Consider the following 24,953-nt stretch of genomic DNA (forward strand, 5'->3'; position numbering starts at 1 on the left):
CAACAAAGTATCAAAATAAAAACAGGTTTCAAACCTGAACAATACAAAAACTTGAGCAACAAATGGCTTGGGCATGAATACGGCGCTGGTTCACTGGCTGACGAGACAAGACGAACTGGCACAGGATAAAGGGAGACGCAGACTATATATACACAAGGTAAGGGGACACAGGTGGAGACAATCAGGGAAGGGCCGACAATCACAACGGCGGGAAAACACACAAAAGAAGGAAGTAAGGTGACCTGAAACGAGAGGAGAGTTAGGATTTCAAAATAAAACAGGAAATCACAAGACAGCATGGACACAAGACAAAAAACAACTTAACATAATTTCCTTGACATGACATGAGGTCAAGTGTAACGCTGAACATCCTGCAAAGTCTTGAGAAGCTGGCATGGCCAAAAAGTCTACAAAAAAGGTTTTAACCTGTGACAAAAAATGTTGCTCTTTGCCATCCAAAAGTTTGTTCCTGTGTCGTAAGTGACGGGCTGTGAAAGCTCCTCCTTATACTTTCTGATCTGCTGCCTCATGTTGGTTGTGGAGGCCCTCTGTCTAGGCTTTGTGTGGCATTTTGATGTTTTTGATCAATTCCCCAGTATTAAAGGTAATCAATTAAAAATACAGACATGAAAAAGAAAAAAAAACTAATCTTCTTAGCTGATAAACTATAACCAGCTATTGTTTATTAGTATTACTTGATGATTCCAACCCTGTGTATGATTTATAGCATGTTAGTGTGAACATATATATTACCACTCCAAAATAGCAGCAGATTCGTTCAGCTGCTTGGCTTGTTCCTCTGCATCATGTATATGATTGGCCAGTGTGTGGCCAAGGGGATGAGACTACATATTCCACTGCCTGTTTCAACAGTTCCTCAACATTGTCATCACCCACGTCAACAAGGGTTTCACACATTAGGGTTGACAAAGGAGGCAGCTACTGCAAGTGGTGAGAACTTTTCATCAGTTGGATTCAAGAGCAAAGCAAAACGCTGGTTCACACTTTTTTTTTCATTTTCTGTGCAAGACTGGCAAGGTCTCGGTAGCTAGTGTTGTGTTCAGAGTTGGCAAGGAATCAGGCAAGATCAGGCTGTAATATAAATATTACTGCCTGATCTTTAATGTGCTTGTTTTTGATAGCCGTAAGTGTACATGCAGAGAGTGAGTGAGACAGACACAAATACAGGCTTAAAGTTCAGTCTTAAGTTTTACGTCAAATCTTATATCAGACAGGAAATTTGCAAAAACTTTATATATCAAGTGCTGAGTCTTACGTGCTTATATGTGAAGATTAACGTTAACAGCCAGGGCTAGATTAGACTGATTAATCTCACACTCGGGAGATTCACACATTTCAGCAACTCAAGAATCAGAGGCAATAGAAAAGAAGCGACTGAGTGCTAAATATGGGTTAAAATATGATTAAAATACAAAAAATAAAATATATTGTAATAACAAAAAATATATAAAATATATATATATATACATATAAATACATACATATATAGTACTTTTATATATACGTAAAATGTATAATTACATTGTATAAATAGAGTGTTGGGGATATGACATATCTGGTTATATATGTATTTATATGTATATATATAGTACTTTTATATATAAAATGTATAATTACATAGTATAAATATGAGTGATGTGGATATGACATATATGGTTATATTTTAGACTTACCATGGTAAACGGGCAGGTTGCTGTTTATTGCTTATATATAAACGTGTATTTTATTTATCTTTGTCTTTCTACTGACTTACTTACTGCAATTAATTAATGTAATCAATATCTAATAAACTCAGTAACACATCAAGCAGTTGGTATATGTCATTATCTTTTGGTGTCCTCTCAAAAAGTCTCCACCATGCTTTGCTATGCTGCACAGGGACGATCCAGGTGTGTAGAGAAAGGCACGCTAACTTGCAGATGAGGAAAATGTTGTTGAGTAATGTCAGCAGAAGTAGTCTTACATTCACCACAGATTACAACTACAAAAAATATGTGAGATTATCATTTTCAAAAACTGCATTAGAACATTTTACCCAAAGAGCACACCATTGAGAGGCCTTGTATATGGTTTATAAAAATAAGGAAAAGGGAAAGGCTTGCAGAAGTCAGGGAGCTGACACTCAGGATGAGAGTGCTGTCTTAGTGCAAGGAGTCTCCAGGCTCCATTGAATCTTGTGTAGCTCTTTTGCTGAAAGAGGGAGGGAGAAAAGGACAGTAGAGAGGGTTAAAGATACCTTTAAAAGCCTGGGTGGGAAACCGCTATGGGAGATGAGGTGTTTGTTCCCCAACTTCAGTTACGAAACTTTGTTAGTTGTGTAAAGTTTGTTGTTATCATCCTCAATTACTGCCTGGAAATTAGCTTTTGCTGTGTTAACCTCAGCATTTGTCTATAGTGTTTTATATGATAGGCCTACAATTATTGATCCTTTTTTAATCATTTATCAGACTTTGATCCTTTGTCAGCCTGCCTGTCCCTGTGTCCAAGCTTTTTCCTTTGTTTAAAAAGGTGTAGGCTACTTCATTGTTCTATATCGTCACACTACCATTAATATAAGAGAGTGATTTTAATACAAAGCGTAAACCACTGCATGTTAATGAATGTAATAGTCAGATCTTTGCTCCAGAGGAGAGCCTTCATTAGGCTGTGTAATATTGCAAACTCTGCATTTTTATAACCTACTTCGAAATAGTTCCTCCAGCACCCAGTGCTCCTATTGTAAGTTACCAATATACAATAACAAGATTACATATATAACACCATCATAAAAAATAATTTCATTTTTTAAACGACTTACCCTGTGATCTCATTCAGGTCTTTCAGCTTCCCTCCCTTTGCCATCAATGGAAAATCTGCTGAGCTGTAACATAATAAAGACAAATGGAGTCAACAGAATCACAAAGCTAAAAACATTCACCCTTAAATTACATTTCTGTTTCCAGTAATGTTTTTACATTATTTATTCATCTCAAATATGCACTCTTAATCCATATCAATACTTATGTACAATAAAAAAGCACTTTGCTATCAAGCACCATATTATCATGTTATCAAAGCTGACATGTAATTCACTCTGACCTGTAAAATAAATTACACAAGCCTTTTCTCCCCTTTAACTCCTTAATGTTAGATGAAATTACTCAAGAGCAGGACATTTTAAATTAACAGGCTGTTAGCGGCTAACAATAAATGTTCCGTATATACAGTACAGTGTACTAACATTAGCTTACTCTGTTAGCATATTTGTTATTGCTTCGTAAATCTACTAATTTAGCAGCAGATAATTCAATATCATGCTTTAATGCACATGTTAATTTAGCTAAGATATGCTGATAATATAGAAAATGATTCTACAGCAGAGAAGCCCATCACAAATGGTCTTCTCTGCTGCAACTCCATTGCGCTGCTAGCAATTAGTGCCATTTCCGGGAACTATTGAGATGCTCCACGTTCCGCCATTGCTGTGAAAAAACAGGCCATTAGAGCGAACGGAGATGACGCCACTCTCTCTTAACAGGCTCTGGTTCAGGTGTATTCCTTCCACTTGAAATAAATCAATTTATCATATACTTTGTCATCAGATCATTGTATACCAAAGCCTTTTAAGGCGCATTTCTTCACGCAGGTCAGCAAGTGATTCTGCTCAGCTGAAACCAAATGTCCACCCTCTGAACTAGGTATGTGTGATACTTTTGATAAGTGTGTGTGTGTGTGTGTGTGCGCGCGCGCTGGTGCGGGATGTGAGAAACTTTGATGTGTAATATTTTCAATTGTACTCCTGGGACCCACTGATCTGCACGGCTCCCTGCTCCAAAATACTTGATCTAGTGTTAGTTTTACTTATTTATATTCAGATTCCCTGTCACATGGGACTATAGATTTGGTGAGTGAGATTTAATGATACAAAAAATACGATAGCAAACGCTACCATACAAAAAAAATGATAGCCAAAAAATACAAATAATCGGTTTTCGTAATGCATTATAGACCTACATAAACCTATGCTTAATTGAAAAATTGATGAAAAAATTAACCCTCGTGAAGTATGAACACAGTCAAAAATTTTGGGTTGGACCACAACACTGTCAGCAAAAATAAAGGTGAACAGCATCTGTGGCTTGGTATATGCAGGCCACTTCCTGTTTCAAACTAAAAGTCCTTTCAAATTAAAAGCCTTCTAGCTTTTCATACATGGTTTCATACATTATAACTAGGTTTTTACCTAGTCTTGTCAACAGGTCTCATGGTCTTGTGTTCACTGAAATGAATCCACATTTCACATGAGAAATCATCGAGCCACCTGATAGTGCCTGTATCCAATGGTGACATACAGTATAGCAGGTCTCAGGCCAGCTGGTGGAATTTACACATTCATGGTAATGTGATAATAACAGACTGCAGCGATATGAATGTGGGCTAACAGAGAGAATGTATTCAGAACAAAAGCAGCCTTTCATGCAGCAACACTGGAGGTAAAGTCACAAGATTAAGAAATGTACTGCTCTGCGGGTGAGTGTTACCCAGGGATCAGTACCACAGAATGATCAAAATTATCAGTTTGAGTGTGGATGAGGTTTTCTGATTGTTTACGCAGGTAAAAAATCGTGTGAGCACTTGTAAAATAAGTTGTGCAACCCAAAGTTTACTTAGTTTACATAGTTTAAGGATTGCTGCAGGTTTACAGTATTATGTACAAACCACATGTACTCACTGACACATAACAAACCATTCAGTTCTATTATAGTTGGGGTTTTTTTTAGCTGTTTTTTCTCAAACAGCCATTAGTTTTCATTCATTAGGGTAGGCTAGTTTATAAACCTGTCAGCGCCCTGTCTCCCACTAAATCTCTTCTGCCAGCCTTTCCTTCTTGGCCCTCGTGTTTCCTTCCTCCTGGTTTATTTGACTTGCCTCCTCTCTTTCTGGTTTTCTTTTCTCTCTCGACACCTTCCCTGTCCTCATCTGCTCCCCCCTTCTCCCCTCTACTGTTGCTTTCTGCTTTTTTCTTGCCCCCCCTCCCCCCTTTGAGTTCATCCTCCTCCTCCCCTCAGCTTCTTTTCCCCTCCTCTCCTACTTTCTCTCCTCTGTTGTACTTATCTTCTCTGTTCTCCTCCACTTCTTCTGTTGTCTCCTCTCCTCTCCTCTCCTCTCATCTCCTTTCCTTGCATTACACTACATTTATTAAGCTCCTTCTCACCTCTCCTCTTATTTCCTTTCCTCTCCTATTCTTTTCTCCTATCCTGTTCTCTTCTCTCCTCTTATTTTATTGTCTCCTCTGCCCTCCTCATTTCCTCCTGTGCTCTCCCTGTTTCCTCATCTCCTCATTTCCACTCGTTTCCTAGTCTCCTCTCTTTTTCTCCTCTCTTTTTTCCTCAAATTCTATTGTCTCCTCTCCTCGTGTCCTCCTTTCCTTTCATTTCCTCCTTTTCTCTCATTTCCTCCTTTTCTCTCATTTCCTCTGGTTTCCTCAACTCCTGCTAATTTTTTTCTTTACATTTGTTTCCTCCTCTCCTTTCCTAGTTTCCTCCTTTCCTCTCAATTTTTCTCCTCTCCTCTCCTCTCCTCCCATCTCTTTCTTTATAAATTCACTTAAAGTTAATTGCTTCCAGCAGGCTTTTCTCTCAGTGTGTCACGCTGCTCTCTGTCATGTGATGACACTGTGTGGGCTTGTTATCGGGAGCCTGTGGATTGCTGCTGGGTGGAGGAGAGCCATTGCACTGAACATGAACTGACCTGACCACTTTAAATTTCGGTTTTGTGTACAGTGTGTGCAGCTGCCTACTCACCACAGCCATGAGATCCTCCTCAGTGTAGAGAGAGACTCATTTGCCCTTTGCTGCGTGGGACTGGACGGCACATCTCATAAATGGCTGAGGAGGTTTTAATTCCATCATCGGGGAAAATCACATCGGTAAGTTCAGCCTGGCTGCATGAATCAGGTCAGATCTAAAGCCAGGGCCGTCAGCTGACTGAACCTCAATAGTTTTAGACACAGAGACCCAGCAGGTAATAGCATTTATTACCTACTTTCAAACTTCAGCAGTCCCGTACTTGGGATCAGCGGCTGCAACTCAATAAGATCTGATGAGATATTTTAACTAGGTCATCCAGACTTCACATCAACATTTTAAAAACCTTCAAACCAACATTTTAAAAACCTACTGTTGAAAAGGAAAGCCTTCACTGTTAAATCTGAAAAGTTGATCTTACCTAAAATAATCTTGAAAACCGATTGCCTAGAAAAAGGAAAGTAAATATAACTTTTAATTTTAAGTTATGTTTATGTCTAATCATCAAGTTTTCTCAAAATTTTGCTATATATACTTAATTTTGTGAAGTTGTTTTAACTTAAAAATTACAGCTGAAATTACCTTGTTCTTTCTTAAATTTTAGTAACTTGTGTAAACCTTGTAACTTGTTAGTCAGACCTAACTTGATCATGACAAAGAGGATTAAGCCAATGATGAAGAGATCTGAGGACGTGGGGAGATTTGCGAGTTTTGTTTTGGTAACAGAAAATACAAATATAACTGACTAATTTGGAGCCAGCAGAATGCCGATATATAGCACAATAAACTTGGTTTATTGAAGTTGCTGAAACTTGGAAAGTTTTATTTAAGTGATCTTGTTATATTCAAGTTGCAACAACTTCACAAAATTAAGTAAATGTGACCAATGTTAGGTAAACCTAACAATTAGATATAATGTAAACATAAATGAAGACTAATGGTTATATTTCTGTACATTTTCAAAGCAATTAGTTTTCTTGATTTATATGTTATAGGTTGATTTCTAAGTACAATCAATTTGTACAGTGTACTATAAAAACTGATACTTTGATTTTGATTTTACTCAGAATTTATATGGCAACATTTTTCAGTCATGTTCCGTTATTGGGGGAATTTATTTCATTAGATCCTACATGAAAAAGCATTTCAACAAGTCAACATATGAATTACATTTGACCTGATTACATTCTGAAATTTGCTATGAAAAAAAAGTGTACCAACTTTAATACTCAATCTTTAATATTTCAAACAAATCTTTTTTGGCTGTGTCAAATCTATTTACACATTTCACATTTTAGAAATTAGATATATTTAAAAAAAAACAAAACAAACAAAATTAATCAAAGACACTGGTATTTTTGGGTCAGGGTTCAGGGTCAGTTGTGTGTGTTTTGGAACTTCATCATTCTTGTCGAGTTTGTCAGTTTTACAGCGATTTCATATCATGTTCTGTCCTCATTTAATAATACTATAACCAGGTCCAGAAGCATCAGCAAGATTACCTTACAGTGACATATATATATAGCCAGAAAAGTCTGCAGATGTATTAGCTCATGCATTGCAGACAAGAGGATATTTACAAATGTCGTTTGTGTGTGTGTGTGTGAGGGCATCTGAATTTTATTGTTTGTAGTGGTGGATGAATTTACTTTGGACTGACAACAGCCTCTTGCTGTTTTGTGTGAATTAGGAGTGTTTGAGGAGAAAACACCTAGCTGCCTGTTCAGGAAAGAGAGTGGAGTGGCTTGACGGGGTATTAGTTGAGTTTGGCTTTTGTTTAGTATTCATTCCATTTTGTGTTTAATTCAGCCTGTTAAGCAGTAGTAATTACTGGTAAGGTACTGGTAAGATTACATTGTAATTGTCTCATCCCAAATCATCATGCTACAGTGGATTTCAGTAAATGGTAAATGGATTGCACTTGTATAGCACTTTTCTAGTCTTTTTCATTACTCAAGTGCTTTTACACTGAATGCCACATTCACTCATTTGCCCACACATTCAGACACTGGTAGACAAGGCTACCGTACAAGGTGCAACTTACTTAGTAACTAGTCACACACATTCACACTCTGATGATGCAGGATCAGGAGCAATTTGGGGTTCAGTATCTTGACCGAGGATACTTTGACATGGAGGAGCCAGGAATCGAACCACCAACCTTCTGATTAGAGGACAACCCGCTTAGGAATCCTTTTACGTATGTCTGCTGTTGACGTTACAAGATGGGGCTACCATGATATCAACACATGCACGTGATGAGATGACATGACATACGGTTATGTTTAGACAATACAAGCACACGGCATTGAACATCATAAACACATATGTTAGCACGAATGGTTAGGATGGGGAAAGAGGCACATAGTAAGGTGTAGAAAAACACATCACATTCAGACGAGAAGTGAACACAGGACTCTCACATGAAAGTTTTGGTTTCTTTGGACCCATCCACTGCCCCTTCCGCCTGCCTGCCTTATAGGCACCCTCATGCTCCTTCTACTCGGTCGTTACTGGCAGCGATTCAATCTGACGCCATCCTGCCTTACAGACGCTGTAGGTGCCGTCCACCCGAGTATAATAACACTACAACTAGTTCTGTCCAGCCAGGTTCTCACCTGACGCAATGCAGTGGCATTTTATGTAAACAGTGTCTATGCCAAAAGCACTGTCAAAGCAGCTGTATTTTATGAGCTCAGACTGAGAACAGGCTGGGTAGGTGGGAAAGCAATGTGGAGGCACAGAGAGAGGGAGTCAGGTTGGATGTTACCTCTGCTGCTGGAATCTGCCTGGAGACTGCCTTTGTTGACCCTTAGCCTGCAACATGTTTGATGAGAGCTGTTGAACTTTAGGGTGAGGGGAAGGGGGTAGTAGTAGTGGTAAAAGTCAGATCCCTGAAAGTAAATCCCTGCTTGACTGGTGTGACTCGTTTTTACAAGTCAATATTGCTGGTTTGTAAAGGATCACCACCTTCAAAACCATACATTTGGTGTCAGAAGTGGGATGAGATGCAACCAGGTCAAAGCAACATATTCTCATAGAACAGTTCTAATGATATCCTACTAAAAAATAATATACAGTTAATATACAGTTGGTAGGTTTAGGTTTTGGATATAAAGCTTCTATGTTTACGTTTAGGAGAAGAAACATGTTTGGGTGCCCTTAGGTTTAGGCAAGTACAGTCACTGTTGTTAGGTTTAGGAAAAGAAACATGGTGAGGCTTTACGCCTGACGTGACGCAAACCTCACACATTTCTGAAGACACGTCTCCAGGGAAAAGTCCATATTTTTGTGACCAATCCCACACCACAACTTCCCTCCTTACAAGACCACTCTTGATCGCTTACTTGTTCACTCCTGTCATCGTATTAGTCATGTGATCACAGCCTTTCAAAATATATTGGATATGTATGAATTTGGGTGCACTACTTTTCGTAGGAAAATGTTCAAACTGTGTGTTAAAACAGCCTGGTTGAAGGTGTGTAGCTTTTATGGCTCAGACACACAAAAAATAAGACACAACGCGCTGACTTGGGAGTCCTCAAAATGAACTACGATTCAGTTTACATGAAATGGCAAATTAATGTGATTCTGTGCCTTGTAAAAATGTTGGCTCCCCCTGCTGGGACTGTCTGTTAATGTGTTGATGTGGTGATTTATAATTAAGCCCACCATAATTGTTGTCAAATTTACATGCTGAAGAAGAGTATCTGGCCCGAACACACGAATTGGAGTGTTGTCCAGACACACTAAACCTAAGAACTAGCAGCAATGATTAAAATGCATTTGTGATTCAAACACTGAAACCAGAAACCCGTCTATTGGGTGCTGAGCTGAACGGCCAATCAGAGCGATGTCATTCTTTGACGGGCTCTGCCATGGCCAATTTAACATGCTGAGTCATCCAAAAGAACAAACTAATAGGTGCCAATGGCGCAACAAACGTTGCAAATACTAGTGTGATGGATGCTCATCAATAGCCTAATATTGACCATGCTGCATCATACCATGTTGACATCACGGTAATGGCATCCTGGAACGTTAACAGCTGACACCGAAGGATACTTAAAACGTCATAAGAAGACTTGGAAGGTCACTGACAGAGCGGCACCATGTGATGAGTTTGGATGAGAACATTTGGAATTTCAATTGTTAATTGCGGTTAATCACCCCATCCACCTTCCCAACCCCACTATAAGTGCACTCGCATACCTTAAATTACATGGCTACTGGCAGCATTATTGCCTGACATGACCAGTGTCATCTGGCTGAAGTGACACCGCACGTGCACATTGTATACGGTTGTGCCTGGTGCCATCGAGTCATCTGTCAGTGTATAATGACAGTGTTATAGGTTCTTTTTTTTCTTTATATTTTTTTGTTAACTCCGTTGCTCCACTCTCTGCACACTTGGGTTTCTCTCAACTTTTCTTCTTCTTGAGTCTGTTTGTGCACACAGCAGTGCAGTCTCATGCCCTTGTATGGGAATCTTCAGGGTGTTCTTCTACGCTAATTAGGATCAACTGACTCGCCCTATTATCTTACAAGGACAGAGAGATTCATCATACAGGTGCAAACAATTCTGGGGTTTAAGAACAGGTCCTGAATCAGATGTTTTCTTAGGACTTTTCCTAGAAACAAATTTAAGAAAAAACATGGCATTGAAGGCATTGGTGAAAGAGGCCCATTGTGCATAAGTAACATCTTATGTCTCTGTCTTAACTCCATTTCCTGTCATCACCTGACTAGTTTGGAAAGTTTCTCAGCATGAAACTTCGTAACACATCTCTCTCTCTCTCTCTGTCTTTCTCTCCGGCTGTCTGCAGCAACTGACCGGCTCTTTGTTGGCGGTGGCATTCCTCACCTCCTTTGGGAGCTCCATGCTCTATGGCTACAATTTGGCAGTGGTCAACTCCCCTGCTGTGGTAAGATGCATGTCTACCTGTGCATGGACACACACACACACACACACACACACACACACACACACACACACACACACACACACACACACACACACACACACACGAGCCCACCGACAGGGGGGGACAAACGGGTCACTTGTGCCGGGCACTGAGTTGGTGGGAAGGGGCCAGAATTGGGCCCTCTAGTGCCCTTAATTCTCAGCTGGAGGAAGCAGAAGTATGGACTATTTGTCAAAATGGGGCTGTTTGTGAAAATGTATGTATTTTAATTAACATTAAAGCTTTCTGTATTTATCTTCCTTATTTTCCTTCACACAGTGATGGAAAATCTTTAAATTACCGCCATGTAAAATTGGTTTGGCCAGTCGGAGAAAGTCAGGTGCAGAAAATAGAAAAAGAGAAAGCTAAAGCAGACAGGGAAGGAAGTTTATGAAGAAATTCTTGAAAGGAGTCACGTGGGACCACAGACCAAGATGGCCGCCTACAACGAACCTCCTGTCAGGTTGCCCACTTTCCCTCTTGGCAACTCGAGGAAACCTTTAATGTAAGCTACAAATCAGATGCCATACAGCACGGCTTGATAAAGAAGTTTAAAAGAGAGCCCAGCAGTGTGAGGAGCTTCAGAGAGTAGTGCAGGACATTGCAAACGGAAACAGGCCTCTCAATCTCAGTCTGGTTGGTGTGAAAGAGCGCTCTGAAAATGGAAAACCAAGAGAACTGGTGAGATCCATCATTTCCGAGGCACTGGGCATTGTCTTGTCAGAAACCGAGCTGCAGCGGGCACACCACTCCCTTGCTCTGGAGCCCGACAAGGGACAACCACCGAGGCTGATCATCATGCGTTTCCAGTTTTTTGGAGAGAGAGAGGGTGCTCGCTGCCGTCAGACAAATATATTGAGACAAGAGGGGAATTATCTGGAATGATTGCAAGATTTCCATCTTTCCTGACATGACCAGGAAAGAGAAGAGGAGGAGGTTTTCTGACGTCAGGAAGAAACGTCATGACCTCGACATCAGATTCACACTGGTTTATCCTGCAACTCTCCGTTTCATATGGAACAGAGAGAGGAAAAGCTTTGAAGATCCCCGTAAGGCGATGGAGCTCATTACACAGAAGCCAATGGAGTGAATACGTTTGGGTTATACAGACTTAGAAAGTCATCAGCAGCACTAACAACTGAAGCTCGGGCTGTTATGATGAACACTGGGAATTAAACAGTCTATGGAAGCGAGTTAACAGATGCAAAAATGAGGGATCACACTTCCCAGCATGCAGGTTAATTTTTTTCCTTCAATTCCCACACCCATTTTTGATTGACAGATGGCAAAATAAAGACAAACAAAACGGGGTAAGATGAGGAGGAAAAAAAAAAAAACATTCAAGTCTCAGTTGTAATATGTCCTAAATACTACAGAGCAACTACATATAAAGGTAGTATATTGTTGTATTTCATGATGTGGGGATTTGGGAGGTTTGTGGGCCTCTACAGACCAGTAGTGATAAGGGTGTGCCTACAATGGGCACTGTTTGGTTATGGGAAGAGAGCACAGTGGTGACTGTCTCAAAGTTCTCATGTGATTGTTTATTTTTTATCTGTGTTTTTTTCTGGAAGGTTTGGTTAAGTTTTGGTTTGGTGTTCTGCACAGACTTGAGTTTTAAAACAGCATGTAAGTATTGTGTCTCAGTATTGGCAGCTCAGGATTGTATTTATCTTATTTTATTTTTTCTGGGAGCCCAATAACCTCAGAAAGCAGACTTTTGATAGAAAGTGAAAAGTAAGAATGGATAAAAGTATGAGAATAATTACTTGGAATGTGAATGGTTTGTTAAACCCTGTTAAGAGAAAGAAGTGTTTATGTTACCTTAAATCTCGAAATGCAGATGTGGCATTTCTCCAGCTAGTACATTTGATAGATAAGGAAATTGTCAAAGTTAAGAGAAACTGGATGGGTCATGTGTTTTTCAGTTGTTTTACTGGTCAGAAACGTGGAGTTGCTATTTTAATCGATAAGAAGCTTACTTTCGTATTTTTGAATCAGCATAAGAATGACAAAGAATGAAAAATTAAAATTAGCCTTGTGAATGTTGACTGTAAGGTTCTTACAAAAGTCCTGGCCCTGGTCCTGGTCTTCTACTGACAATCTTAGACGGTTACTCCACTTGATGTGGTCAAGTCATGCTGATGAAACACAAATCGCTGCCCTCTCACTTGATGCTGAGAAGGCATTTGATCGGGTGGAATGAAGATTTTTGTTCAGTGTTTTGGAAAAATTTGGGTTTGGGAGGGGGTTTCTCAATTGGATTAAGAAAATTTATGCAAAACCTAGTGCGGCTGTGGTCATGAATGGTATGATTTCCTCATTTTTCGAGCTGTCTAGAGGCACAAAGCATGGGGATCCCCTTTCCCCTCTTCTGTTTATGTTATTCATAGAGCCGTTAGCAATAGAGATAAGAAAAGAAGTAAGGATTAAAGGAGTACGGGCTGGTGGAAGACAGCACAAATTCTTTCTATATGCGGATGACATTCTGTGCCTGGTCTTGGAGCCAGCATCCTCTACCCAAGCTCTACTTGATACAATCGAAATGTTCTCTCAGATTTCTGGCTACAAAGTAAACTGGCATAAGTCGGAGATCATGCCTGTATCTAAGACATGTTACCCCACTATGGTTAGGGCTGGTCAATTTAAGTGGCTCACATCTGGCATGAAGTATCCATCCATCCATTCATTGTCTTCCGCTTATCCGGGGTTGGGTTGCGGGGGCAGCAGCCTAAGCAGGGAAACCCAGACTTCCCTCTCTCCAGCCACTTCGTCCAGCTCTTCCCAGGGGATCCCGAGGTGTTCCCAGGCCAGCTGAGAGTCTCTCCTGCGTGTCCTGGGTCTTCCGCGGGGCTTCCTACCGGTGGGACGTGCCCTGAACACCTCACCGTGGAGGGTCCGGGAGGCATCCTAATTAGATGCCCGAGCCACCTCATCTGGCTCTTCTCAACGCGGAGGAGCAGCGGCTCTACTCCGAGCTCCTCCCGAATGACCGAGCTTCTCACCCTATCTCTAAGGGAGAGCCCAGCCACCCTACGGAGGAAACTCATTTTGGCTGCTTGTACTCACGATCTTGATCTTTCGGTCACTACCCAAAACTTGTGACCATAGGTGAGGGTAGGAACGAAGACTGACCGGTAAATCGAGAACTTTGCCTTTTGGCTCAGCTCCCTCTTCACCACGACAGATCGGTGCAGAGTCTGCGTTACTTAATCTGACTTCTCTCCTCACAAAGATAAAGGACAGTTTAGAAAAGTGGCAGAAACCTAATACAAGCCTTTAGGGCAAGATTAACACAGTTTAACTACCTGTCAATGATGCTTCCAGTAACAATACCTGGAGAAACAATACAACCAAATTATAAAGAATTATTTTTGGAATGGGAATAAACCAAGAATTAACATACAAAAACTTTATACAACGAGAAGGAATGGTGGGCTTTCTCTGCCTAATGTGGAGCTGTATAGTATGGCCTTTGACATGGATAAATTGGCAAAACACTGGATTAATGAGCGTAATCATCTAGGATGGATTGGAATAGAACAAGAACTTTAGTCCTTTAGTCCAAATAAAGCTCTATCACAAAATACCCAGTCTCTGAATAGGTCTGGGAGCAAAGAAACTAATCCAATTTTACAACACTCAAAGAATTTCTGGATTAAACTTCATAAATTATTTAAGAGATCACAGTATAAACAGGTGTAGTCTTCACCTTGGAATAACCCAGCAGTAAAAGTGGGGAAAAAAGTGATTTTTTGGCATTCCTGGTTGTGTAGTGGTATAAGAAATATAGCTGCTCTGATCAATGATAAAATATTTAAATATTTTGTAGAACTCAGTTCATAGTTCCCCTTTAACAATAGATCAGATTTCTGGAGATATTTACAAAAAAGGAGCAGTTTGGGGAATGTTGTTAACCAGTTGCCTGGGGAGAATAATATGCTTCAGCAATACTTTAAACTACCTAAAAACAATCAGTCAGCCTCCACCTTTTATAAGATAATATCCAATGCAATATATGGAAACTGCGAGAACCTCAGACTTATCTGACAGAGGGATTTAAATAAAAGCATTGATAAGGATTCCTGTACAAGTGCAGGCTGGTTTACAAGAGAAGCCAAGGAAAATTTACACACTATAAGATACTTCATTGATATTATTTCACACCTTTTCATCTTCATAAAATGGGTTTATTAGAAAATAATCTATGCTGGAAATGTAAAAGGCAGGAAGGCACCTTTATCCATGCAATGTGAGACTGCCCTTTAGTCTTGCCCTTCTGGAGAGAGATAATAAAAACAATTCAAGAATGGCCAGGTACACCTGTTCCTGAAGTGGTTCTTGCCTTTTGGGAGACAGGTTGTGTTTACCTAGCATCTCAAAAGAAGCATTTGTTCTAGCCCTCACAGGTTTTATTACAGCTGCTAGGGTAATCCTCCGCCACTGGAAAAGTCTAGCCAGACCTGAATATAGAGAATAGGTTGAGTTAATGACAGAGAATGCATCCTTTGAGTTACTGATAGCTAACCTGCATAATCATAGGGAATCATATCTACTTGTCTGGAATCAGTTTTAAATACTATATCATACTGAACTTATGTTCTATTTGCAGATACATCTCATGTCATTCTTACATTATGTACATTTCTTTCTCAAAGAATTGCAATTGTAACATAAGATGAAGGAAGTGGGCTCTTGTTTTCTTTTATTTTGGCTGCCCCTTGTTTTTCAGGCTTCACTTGGACAGTGGGCTGTCTGATGACCTCTCATCTGAGAGTTTGTTGTCCCAAGCCCAAGCAACTCTGTCATCTGGCCTGCACACACACACACACACACACACACACACACACACACACACACACACACTTTGACCCAGAGCTGGTTTGGCAACATGGCAACATGGGCAATTGTGCAAGGTCCTAAGAGACCCAAAAGTCACAAATTCCCTGCATGATAAGTGATTTTTACTAATTTAATTGATGCATTTGTTAAGAATTTATGCCACTAATATACAATATCATCTACAGTGGACCCTCCAATTACTACCCTTTTTTGTTGGCCTGTCCTGTAGAAGAGCCCTGAGCTCACCCGGTAGCTACCCATCTTGAAATAAAGTGCTGATCACAGTATGGGCTTATCAGCAGGCAGCAGTTGTCACCAAAATGCATTCCAGAAAGCCAACAGTGAGCAAGCCTACTTTTTTAAAAATTCACTGTGATAAAGACAGCTAACAATTTGAGGGACTTAGATTGATGATACAGGGCTTCAATATGCTTGCAATATAGCCTAATTAAATATTCCTCTGAAGTCATAAAATGCCAACACGCTGTGCACCTAAGTGGCCACATTTTGCAGCTTTGCAGTAAACTTCTGTGTCTGCTTATTACATATAAAGTATCCTTTTGCATCTGCTGTTAAAGTTCCGGGATGCCGCTACCATGATGTCAACAAATGCACATGGTGGGATTATGCAGCATATGGTTATGTTTAGACAGACAAAAGCACATGGCAACCAACACCAGAACATGATCAATCACATATACTGGCACAGATGGTTAGGAATAGGAGAAGGAGGCACATGGTGAGGTGTAGAAAAAAAATATATCACAGATGGTAAGTGAACACCAGACTGCTGCATGAAAGTTTGCATTTGTTGGACCCATCCACCATCCCTCCTGCCCGCTTTACAGGCGCCCTTGTGCTCCTTATATTACCTTGTTACCTGCAGCATTTCAACCTGACGCCATCCTGCCATGATAATGCAGACACAGCATGTGCTGTCCAATGGCATGTAATAATACCTGTACATAGAATAATTCTCACCTGACGCCATCCAGCTACATTTCATGCGCGTGCAAAGGGTGGAAAAGCACTGTCAAAGCAGCAGTATTGAACAAATGTGGAATGGCTGAAAATGTACAGCCTTCATTTTCCATAACATTCTTTATAGTCTTCAGTGCAAAAATAAAAATAATAGACTTTCCTGAACTGATAATTTGCCTTATTTTAGCAGATCACCATTAATAAAATATGAATAATAAAACATGACTACCACAGAATGCTCCTATCAGTCTTTATTACTATTTACTTTAAATATCATGGCCAAACACACTGATATCCAAAGTAGATGTTATTTCTGATTTTTAAAGATACTGAAAATCTATTTTCTGATTTTCTGATGTGGACAGTTTTCTGCAAAATAGTTTTGCTTATTTCATGTGAAATATTTGTGTATAGTATTTGTGATTTATTTCTCATTTTTCTGTACTGGTTGAGAGTGGGCAGAGTTTGAGTGAGGTAATGTTACTTATTTCCATGCATCGATCAGGAGTCAGCAAGTCAACTTAAACACGAGAGTGATGTTTGCTTATGTTATTTGAGGACGCCCCCCTCCCCGGCATCCTCAAATAACCCATCTGAGGTATTTACCATCACAGTCTACTTTAAGAGCAAGTCACATGCATTAAAGCTTCCAGTGAGTAGCAGCATGTGTCTGCCAGTCATCCTGCTGCAGTTGGGGTAATTGATGCAGGTCCACCAACCCCCTGCCATCACATGGTCAACTGATTAGGATACTGAAGTCAAAAAAGGGTTGTGGATTAGATTAGACCAAGAGCTAAAAAATGTGAAAGTGAAAAAAGAAGAAGCACATAAAGTTTGTTAGTGCTGGTCTTGTGAGACCAGGATATCTTGGCCACATGATGCACAAAGATAAGGTTTCCTCTCTCATCAGGAAATACTGCTCTCTAATTTGGCTCTAAAAGGTGGAGTGAACCAAATCCCGTCTCAACACAATTCCTCTCAGAGCAAATCTAGTGGATCTGCAGTTTGAATTTGGGCTTTAGTTCACAACCTCACCAACTGTGTGACCACTTTCCCATCCACAAAATGTTTGTACGCACTTTGGTGCTCACATTCTCCTGTGAAGTTTGTTTTAATAGATTACACGTGACATACACTTCTTTCAGGCATTCTTTCAGGCATGATTATAAATTATAAATCTGTATAAATTGTGGACTATCATCTCCATAAATTCCCTCATACATGGCTGCTCCCACGTATAAGGGGCTTGCCTTTCCATTATGGCTCCATATCACGCCAACGTGGCCTTGGATTGGAAATAATGACGGCTAGTGCAGTGGCTGGAATAGAAATTAAGCTGCTAATGTTTTTTAACATCCATCACCATGCTTCTTGGAATGTTATTTTGAAAATATCACTTCAGTTTTGTGCAAATCAGTAATGTTAACCTGTCCTCTGTCACTACTTCAGAAAGTTTGCAAAATAGTAAGACATTACACCCTGTTAACCCAGGGACTGAAATCACTGGTATAATGTCTATTGGCTTAACTGTAACTATTGAAATTTCTTGCATTTATGCATCATGAATGATCATGATTTTTTATTGTTTTTGCCACCTTGAATGCTGCCTTCTTTCTCTGACCCTTTTCGATGTTTCTGTTTCATCTCTCAGCACATAAAGAACTTCTACAACAGGACAGTGTTGAGTCGCAATGGAACAGCACTCAGTGAGGAGAGCCTCACCCTCATGTACTCTCTCACTGTCTCTATCTTCGCTATTGGAGGTCTGGTGGGCTCTCTCATCGTGGGCATGCTGGTCACTCGCTTTGGCAGGTAAGACTAAGTGTTCACAGATTGTTCAGGAGATCCTGTATTTTATACCAGTTCTACAACAGTCAATGTTTATTTCATTTAACCATGACGACAATCTTTCTCTCAATCTCACCAAGTAGTTAGAGCTCTGGTGTACTGACATACAAAAAAAATGCATGCAGATAACCAATCCACACACAAACTATGTCTGTCAATACTACACTGCATGTCCAGACAGAGTCAGTTGTGTTATGCCCCATCTAGGGGCGGCCAGGACACAACGTGATAAACCCATTTCCCTCAAGTCCCAAGCAGCCATGAGGATGACTTTGTCAAGATTTAACAAAGGAAGTGATTTATTTACAACATATAATACATATAATAAGAACAGAAAGTGGATGGAAATTTACCTCAGGGTGAAAATCAGGTTAACATGTTAAACACAAACATCTCTGAGAAGTAATTAAGATAATCCAAATAAATCTAAGACAACTGAAGTATAATTTAACTTAACAGAAACAGAACAAAAGGAGGTTAACTACACTGAAGTTTCACCCTTACATTACCCAAAATAAACCCAAGTAAACAAAACTCTCAAACAAAGGAAAGCATGGCAGGTTGGGGTGGGGTGGGGGTGGGGTTACCCCTGCACTGCGGTGACGTCACCACGCTCCTTAAATAGGGGAAGACCTCCGTTACAGCCTATCACCTATCGAGGCAGGAACTCAATCGGAGCAATGACGCACTTGCATTGATACACACACAAGCACACAAAGGAGCAACACACATCCAACAAAGCCAATCTACAACAAAATAATACAATAATAACATACATTATGTCCTCAGTCGTAACACCCCCTTTCCCAAGAACTGAAGATCCCCCTCCGATGTTCAATTTAAGAAAACAACATAAACAAAGTATCAGCTAAGATAGATAGATCTCTATATTGAAATCTTGCAAAAGAAGAGACCAATGCATGAGGTGCTGATTCGAGTTGCGCATCTGATTTAAGAATACCGGCGGATTGTGGTCAGTGAACACATAAACAGGTTGTGAAGTAGACCCGAGGTTCTGCAGAGAAAGCAGCAGGGAGAGAGCTTCCTTTTCTATAGTGTTATAGTTGAGCTGGTGTTTGTTAAACTTTTTAGAAAAGTAGCAGATTGGATGGTCTATACCCTGCGCATCTTCCTGGAGAAGAACGGAACGTGTGCCAAGCGCATTTGCATCGACCTCTAATTTAAAGGACTGTGAGAAGTTTGGCGCAGCGAGGACGGGCGCACTACACAGCAAAGCCTTAGCTGACACAAAAGCAGACTGACAAGTGGGAGACCAAAACTTTTACTGGGACTCACGAGACATGTCAGAGGAGCTACAACATTGGAAAAATTATGACAAAATCCTTGGTAATACCCGCACATATCGAGGAAACGGCACAAGCTTTTCTTTGACTCTGGCACGGGAAAATCAATCATGGCTTGCACTTTCTCTGCCACAGGGTGCACCTGCTCTTGACCCACCTGTTTACCCAGATAAGTGACAGTGCCTTTGCCAAATTCACATTTTTGCAAAGTTAACTGTTAGGGAAGCTTCACGGAGACGAGTAAAAATTTGTGAAAGCGTGGCGAGATGGTCAGACCAGGTGGAGGAATAGGCAACCACGTTGATGAGATAAGCTTCACAATTTTGGACACCAGCCTGCATGTGCTGCGTAAGGCACTGAAACGTAGCAGGAGTGTTGCACAGGCCAAATGGCATTACAGTATATTGGAGGAAGGTGTCAGGTGTAACAAAAGCGGACATCTCCGATGCTCGTGGAGTTAACGGCACTTGCCAGTAACCTTTTAACAGGTCGAACTTGATCACAAAGTTAGCGGAACCTACTCTGTCAATGCAATCCTCCATCAGCGGCTAACTTTTCGCTATTCATTAAAAAATCGAGAGGTTTGGTCAGGTTTAGGGACGAGGACACACGGAGAGCTCCACGCACTCATGCTGGGAGCAGCCAATCCGCGTTTGATCAAATAACCCAGCTCTCTTTGTGGGATTAAGGTGATATGCGTGCTGCTTAATTGGCTTATGGCCTTCCACCTCAATACCATGACACAAAACTTAAGTCTGACGTGGATGATCAGAAAAGAGTAACAAATTATCTTCAATCAAATTGATCAAATCAGCACGCACAGAATCAGACAAATAGCAAAGATTCCAAATCATTGAATATTTCCAAATTTTTCAGACTACTGGGTGGCATCGAGCCACTTTTTTCTTTTAACCCGTCTTCAGAGGGGTGATGCTCCAGGGGAGCAGAGGACACAGAGACTACCGATGCAGCAGGAGATCATTGAGCAGCGCTTTCACGGGAAATAATCATGTTTACATGACAAACACGCAATTTCCTTTTTTGGCCTGGTGTCTGAATGACATAACCAGTAGTGCAAATTTTTCTCTCTACCACATATGGCCCAGAAAAGCGAAATTGAAGACAGGACCTAAGTGATGGCAGTAAAACAAAGACTTTGTCTCCAGGCTGTAAATCTCTGGACCAGATTTTTGGTCATAACGATGTATCATTTTATTTTGTGCTTGTACTAAATTTTCACAGGCAAGCTCACATGTGTGATGGAGACGCTCACGGAACACACCAACATAATCAAGCACATTCTGTTCGCGTTTTGGAGACTCGGAGTTTCAGTCAGTTCAGTTCAGTTTCTGTCATTACTTGCAAATATTTTAGATGTGAAATTAGTACCTTGATCTGTGTGCACTGTTATTGGTAAACCAAAGGTTGAAAAAAACTTGGTTAGGGTTTTAACGACAGGTTTAACTTTTACATTATGCAGAGGAATGGCCTGTGGTATGGTAACGCGTTGCGGCACACAACACGTTTTTGGCAACGGGCCGACACAATCAATCACTACATGCTCAAACTACTCATCGAGAGCAGGAATGGGATGCAAAGGTGCTGGTGGGATGGGTTTGTTTGGTTTACCCACCAGCTGGCCGGTGTGGCAGGAACAACAATATTTCGTTACCTCTGTTTTTAAACCGGGCCAAAAGAAATTATGTAACACGCGCTGGTATGTTTTTTTAACACCTAAATGTCCGGCAAAAGCGGTGTTGTGTGCAAGGCTGAGTACCTGAGGTCGGTATTCTTTTGGCACCACAACCTGGTTAACAGAATGCAGCTCACTCGAATCAGGGTTCCACCTTCTCATTAGCACACCATCTTGTAGAAAGAACATTACAGGAGACTGATTTTAAGTGGTAGCTACAGCAGAAGAGAGACACACAGTTAGAGAAGGATCGTTTTCCTGAGCATTTATCAGCGTTTTCGTTACATTTAGACTTACCTCAGACTCAACAGGAAAAGAAACACTGTTTCACATTACTTGTTGTTGTTTCTTGTTTCTTAACGAACAGACAGACATAACAGAAGAGTTTTTGTCACAATCATCATCATCTGACAAAGTCATAAAAGACTCAGACAAGTTCACAACGTCACCGAATTCACAAGCCTGTGCACGCGTAACAGCGCACACAGGGAACACATCTGACACAGACGAGGCAGAGGGGGCCGAGACGGATGCGTCAGAAACGGGGTAATCGACGACTTTGGGTGGAGGAAACACTTTCCCTCCTGCCCAATCATTGCCCAGAGTGAACGAGGCACCACTAATTGTAAACCATGGGTGCACGGCTACTTTGACTCGTCCTGTCACGAGAGGTGAATGCAAATGCATCATGTCAGTGGGGCTTTGACGTGGCGTGGCCGGTTGGGAGAGGAGAGAGATGGGGTTCCCCCTGCGCTGCGGTGACATCACCGCTCTCATTAAATAGGGAAAGACCGCCGTCACCTGTCAAGGCGGGAACTCGATCCACCAATGAGCTCCGAGTGATGACGCACCTGCATTGATACACAGGCAGGCACACAAAGGGGCAACACACAGCCAACACAGCCAATCTAACACAAAATAATAACATATAATAGGACCTCAGTGGTAGGGGCCCTTCTGTGCAGAGTTTGCATGTTCTCCCTGTGTCTGCGTGGGTTCTTCCGGGGTCTTCGGCTTCCTCCCACAGTCAAAAGACATGCAGCGCAGGTTGATTGGTGACTCTAAATTGCCCTTAGGTGTGACCGTGAGTGTCCCTTACAAGGACAAGAGGTTACAGAAAATGACTGACTGACTGACTGAGGACCTCAGTCGTAACAGTTAACATGCACAGTTTGCGGAGCTGTGTACGTCCAAGCAGTAATATATACCTTCAAAGTACAATTTGAGCCTAAAAGAAACCCAACCGTAGTCGGGGGAAAATGCTGATGCTAGTTATGACACTGATGAGGTTGAAAACTCACATTAATGCACATGGACCACTGTCTTTTTGTTACAAGCTCTGTGTCTGAGGGACCACAGACAGACAGATTTGAAGAAATTAAATGCTGCCTTGTTTCAATGTTTCTTTGGGTATTTCTTAACCACACATGAAGCAGTACCAAAACTAGTACTGATTGATAATGAAACTGGCAAGAGTAGTGATACTTATAACACAACCTTATCTGCAAGCTACAGCTTGCTAGGTCACTCATATCATGCACTGCCAGGCAAAATTTTCCACTCTTACACTCCGAGGTAGTTAATGTTCAAACTGAAAAGCTTTCTTGTTCTGGATTTGATGCGTGGAACATGTTTCAAAAACATTGCAACAGGGCAACAAGGGCCCAGATTTTGATGAGGCATCTAACATTCTGACTACTCCAGGTCAACCCATGGCTCATTTCGGGCAAACTCGAGGTATCTTCTTCTTCTTCTTCTTCTTCTTCTTCTTCTTCTTCTTCTGCGTTTGTTTTGGTCGACTGTTGGCAGCCGGGTGCATCACTGCGCCCTTCTATTGGAGGTTGAACCACAGTTATGAGTCAGTTGTGTCGGTTGCTGTGTTCTTACTGCAAAGAACTGCTCCAGGTGTCAAATGGAAGCGAGCCGAGACCACCTCTTCTAGGCGATCTCAGGCCGCTTGTTTTGTTCCGCTACCGAGTGCAATTGCTGCGTTGACATATGTCCAAACGAACCGATCTTAGGAGAAAAGGCTCCCTTTTCTGGAACAAACAGACAGGTGTAAATATGCCCTAAGTTTTACACAACATCCCAACTTTCGTGGAACTGGGGTTGTAGAACAACTCCCCAGACTCACTACCACCTGCTAGCTCATTGTGCCCTGTGGAGAAAATGATTCCATTATGTCACGGGACACAAAGTTAAAAAAAGGGTTTTCAGGGACATTTCTCAAAACGGGTAGTTCTGATGGTAAACATAATCAAAATCATAAATTCACTTTGTAAAGCCTCATTTTCTGTAATTGTAATTTAACCTACTGATTGAGTAGAGTTTGACATCAAGGAGGGAATATTTGTCCTCAGAAGCCCTCAGAGCTGTATTTGGATGTTGGCTGTGCTCTGTTCTGACACCTTACCCAGTAATCCCTAAAGACCACCCAGCCATGAGGGTGGATCGTGGCCAACTGGCAAATCCAGCCTGAGAGGCACTCAGCAGCATCTGGTGCTGCCACCAACATGAACACCTTAACAGTCTCTGCTCACACGCAGTCACAGCGAGGAACATACAATAATAGTTTTTACAAATCTGAGAATGACACAGATAAACATGGTTCAGGATATCTAGTTTTACATGAAAGATAAGTAAATGTGATATAACAAGTTTCGGAATTAAGGCCCTCAAACACACACACACACACACACATACTCGCACTGGCACAAAAGGCACTAGATCAGGGCCTTCTATCAATCATGCCTCTATCCTCTGTGTTGGTAGCCCCGTCCCCTGGTGTCCTGTCGTCCTTCAGAGTGCACAGTTTCATCTCGTCCTCTGCCCTTCAGAAGTGTACTAGTCCACAAAGTGCAGAGGAAAGTTCTTGTTCTTTATATTCAGTGCATTTCAGCTGAGAGCTCCATTCATCTGCACTATTCATAGAACTTCATTTGGACATTTAAATGCAAATGAAAAGCAGGTAATTTATAATCCCATTTACAGGATGATCACTCAATGCACACAGCAGCCTTTAATCAGAGCTTATGACCAACCTTGTGAGCTGTGTTAGCGTTTTATGGCTAATCAGGACTTATACTGGCATACATGTCTGTCATTATGACTGTGTGTATATCAGGTGAGGGGGTTACTGCTGGTGACCATATACTGCTGCTGTCCACACTGTTTCATAAACCTCTGGCTCATATGCTTTTATGTATATTCATAACACCTATACTGTGTGTGTGTGTGTGTGTGTGTGTGTGTGTGTTTATGTGAACTTTCAGGAAAGGCACAGTGGTAAAAACCACAGTGTTGGTGTTTATTGCCAGCTCACTGATGGGCTTCAGCAGGATTTGTGGTTCACCTGAGATGGTCATCATTGGCCGCTTTATCACAGGGATTCACTCAGGTACACACACTCATACATACACACCTCTGCATCCATTGCATACTTATTTGCACTTTTTTTGCTGTATATATGGGACATGTACACAAATGTATGTGGATTTGTAGCTTTAATTCTATT

The 24,953-nt window shown here is 41.1% G+C and overlaps 1 protein-coding gene across 1 annotated transcript in view; it reads left to right on the plus strand.

The window, feature by feature from the left end:
- The first annotated feature begins 5,792 nt into the window (after nt 1–5,792).
- slc2a15a (solute carrier family 2 member 15a) overlaps nt 5,793–24,953 on the plus strand; it is a 38,564-nt gene continuing 19,403 nt past the window's right edge. Inside the window, exons 1-4 of the mRNA XM_042502418.1 lie at nt 5,793–5,929; nt 10,634–10,732; nt 18,246–18,406; nt 24,712–24,836. Of these exons, the coding sequence (XP_042358352.1) occupies nt 5,885–5,929; nt 10,634–10,732; nt 18,246–18,406; nt 24,712–24,836 (430 nt within the window). The 5' untranslated portion in view covers nt 5,793–5,884. The remainder of the gene's footprint in view (nt 5,930–10,633; nt 10,733–18,245; nt 18,407–24,711; nt 24,837–24,953) is intronic.

This window comes from Plectropomus leopardus, chromosome 15, assembly GCF_008729295.1.
Source record: "Plectropomus leopardus isolate mb chromosome 15, YSFRI_Pleo_2.0, whole genome shotgun sequence".
NCBI lineage: Eukaryota > Metazoa > Chordata > Actinopteri > Perciformes > Serranidae > Plectropomus > Plectropomus leopardus.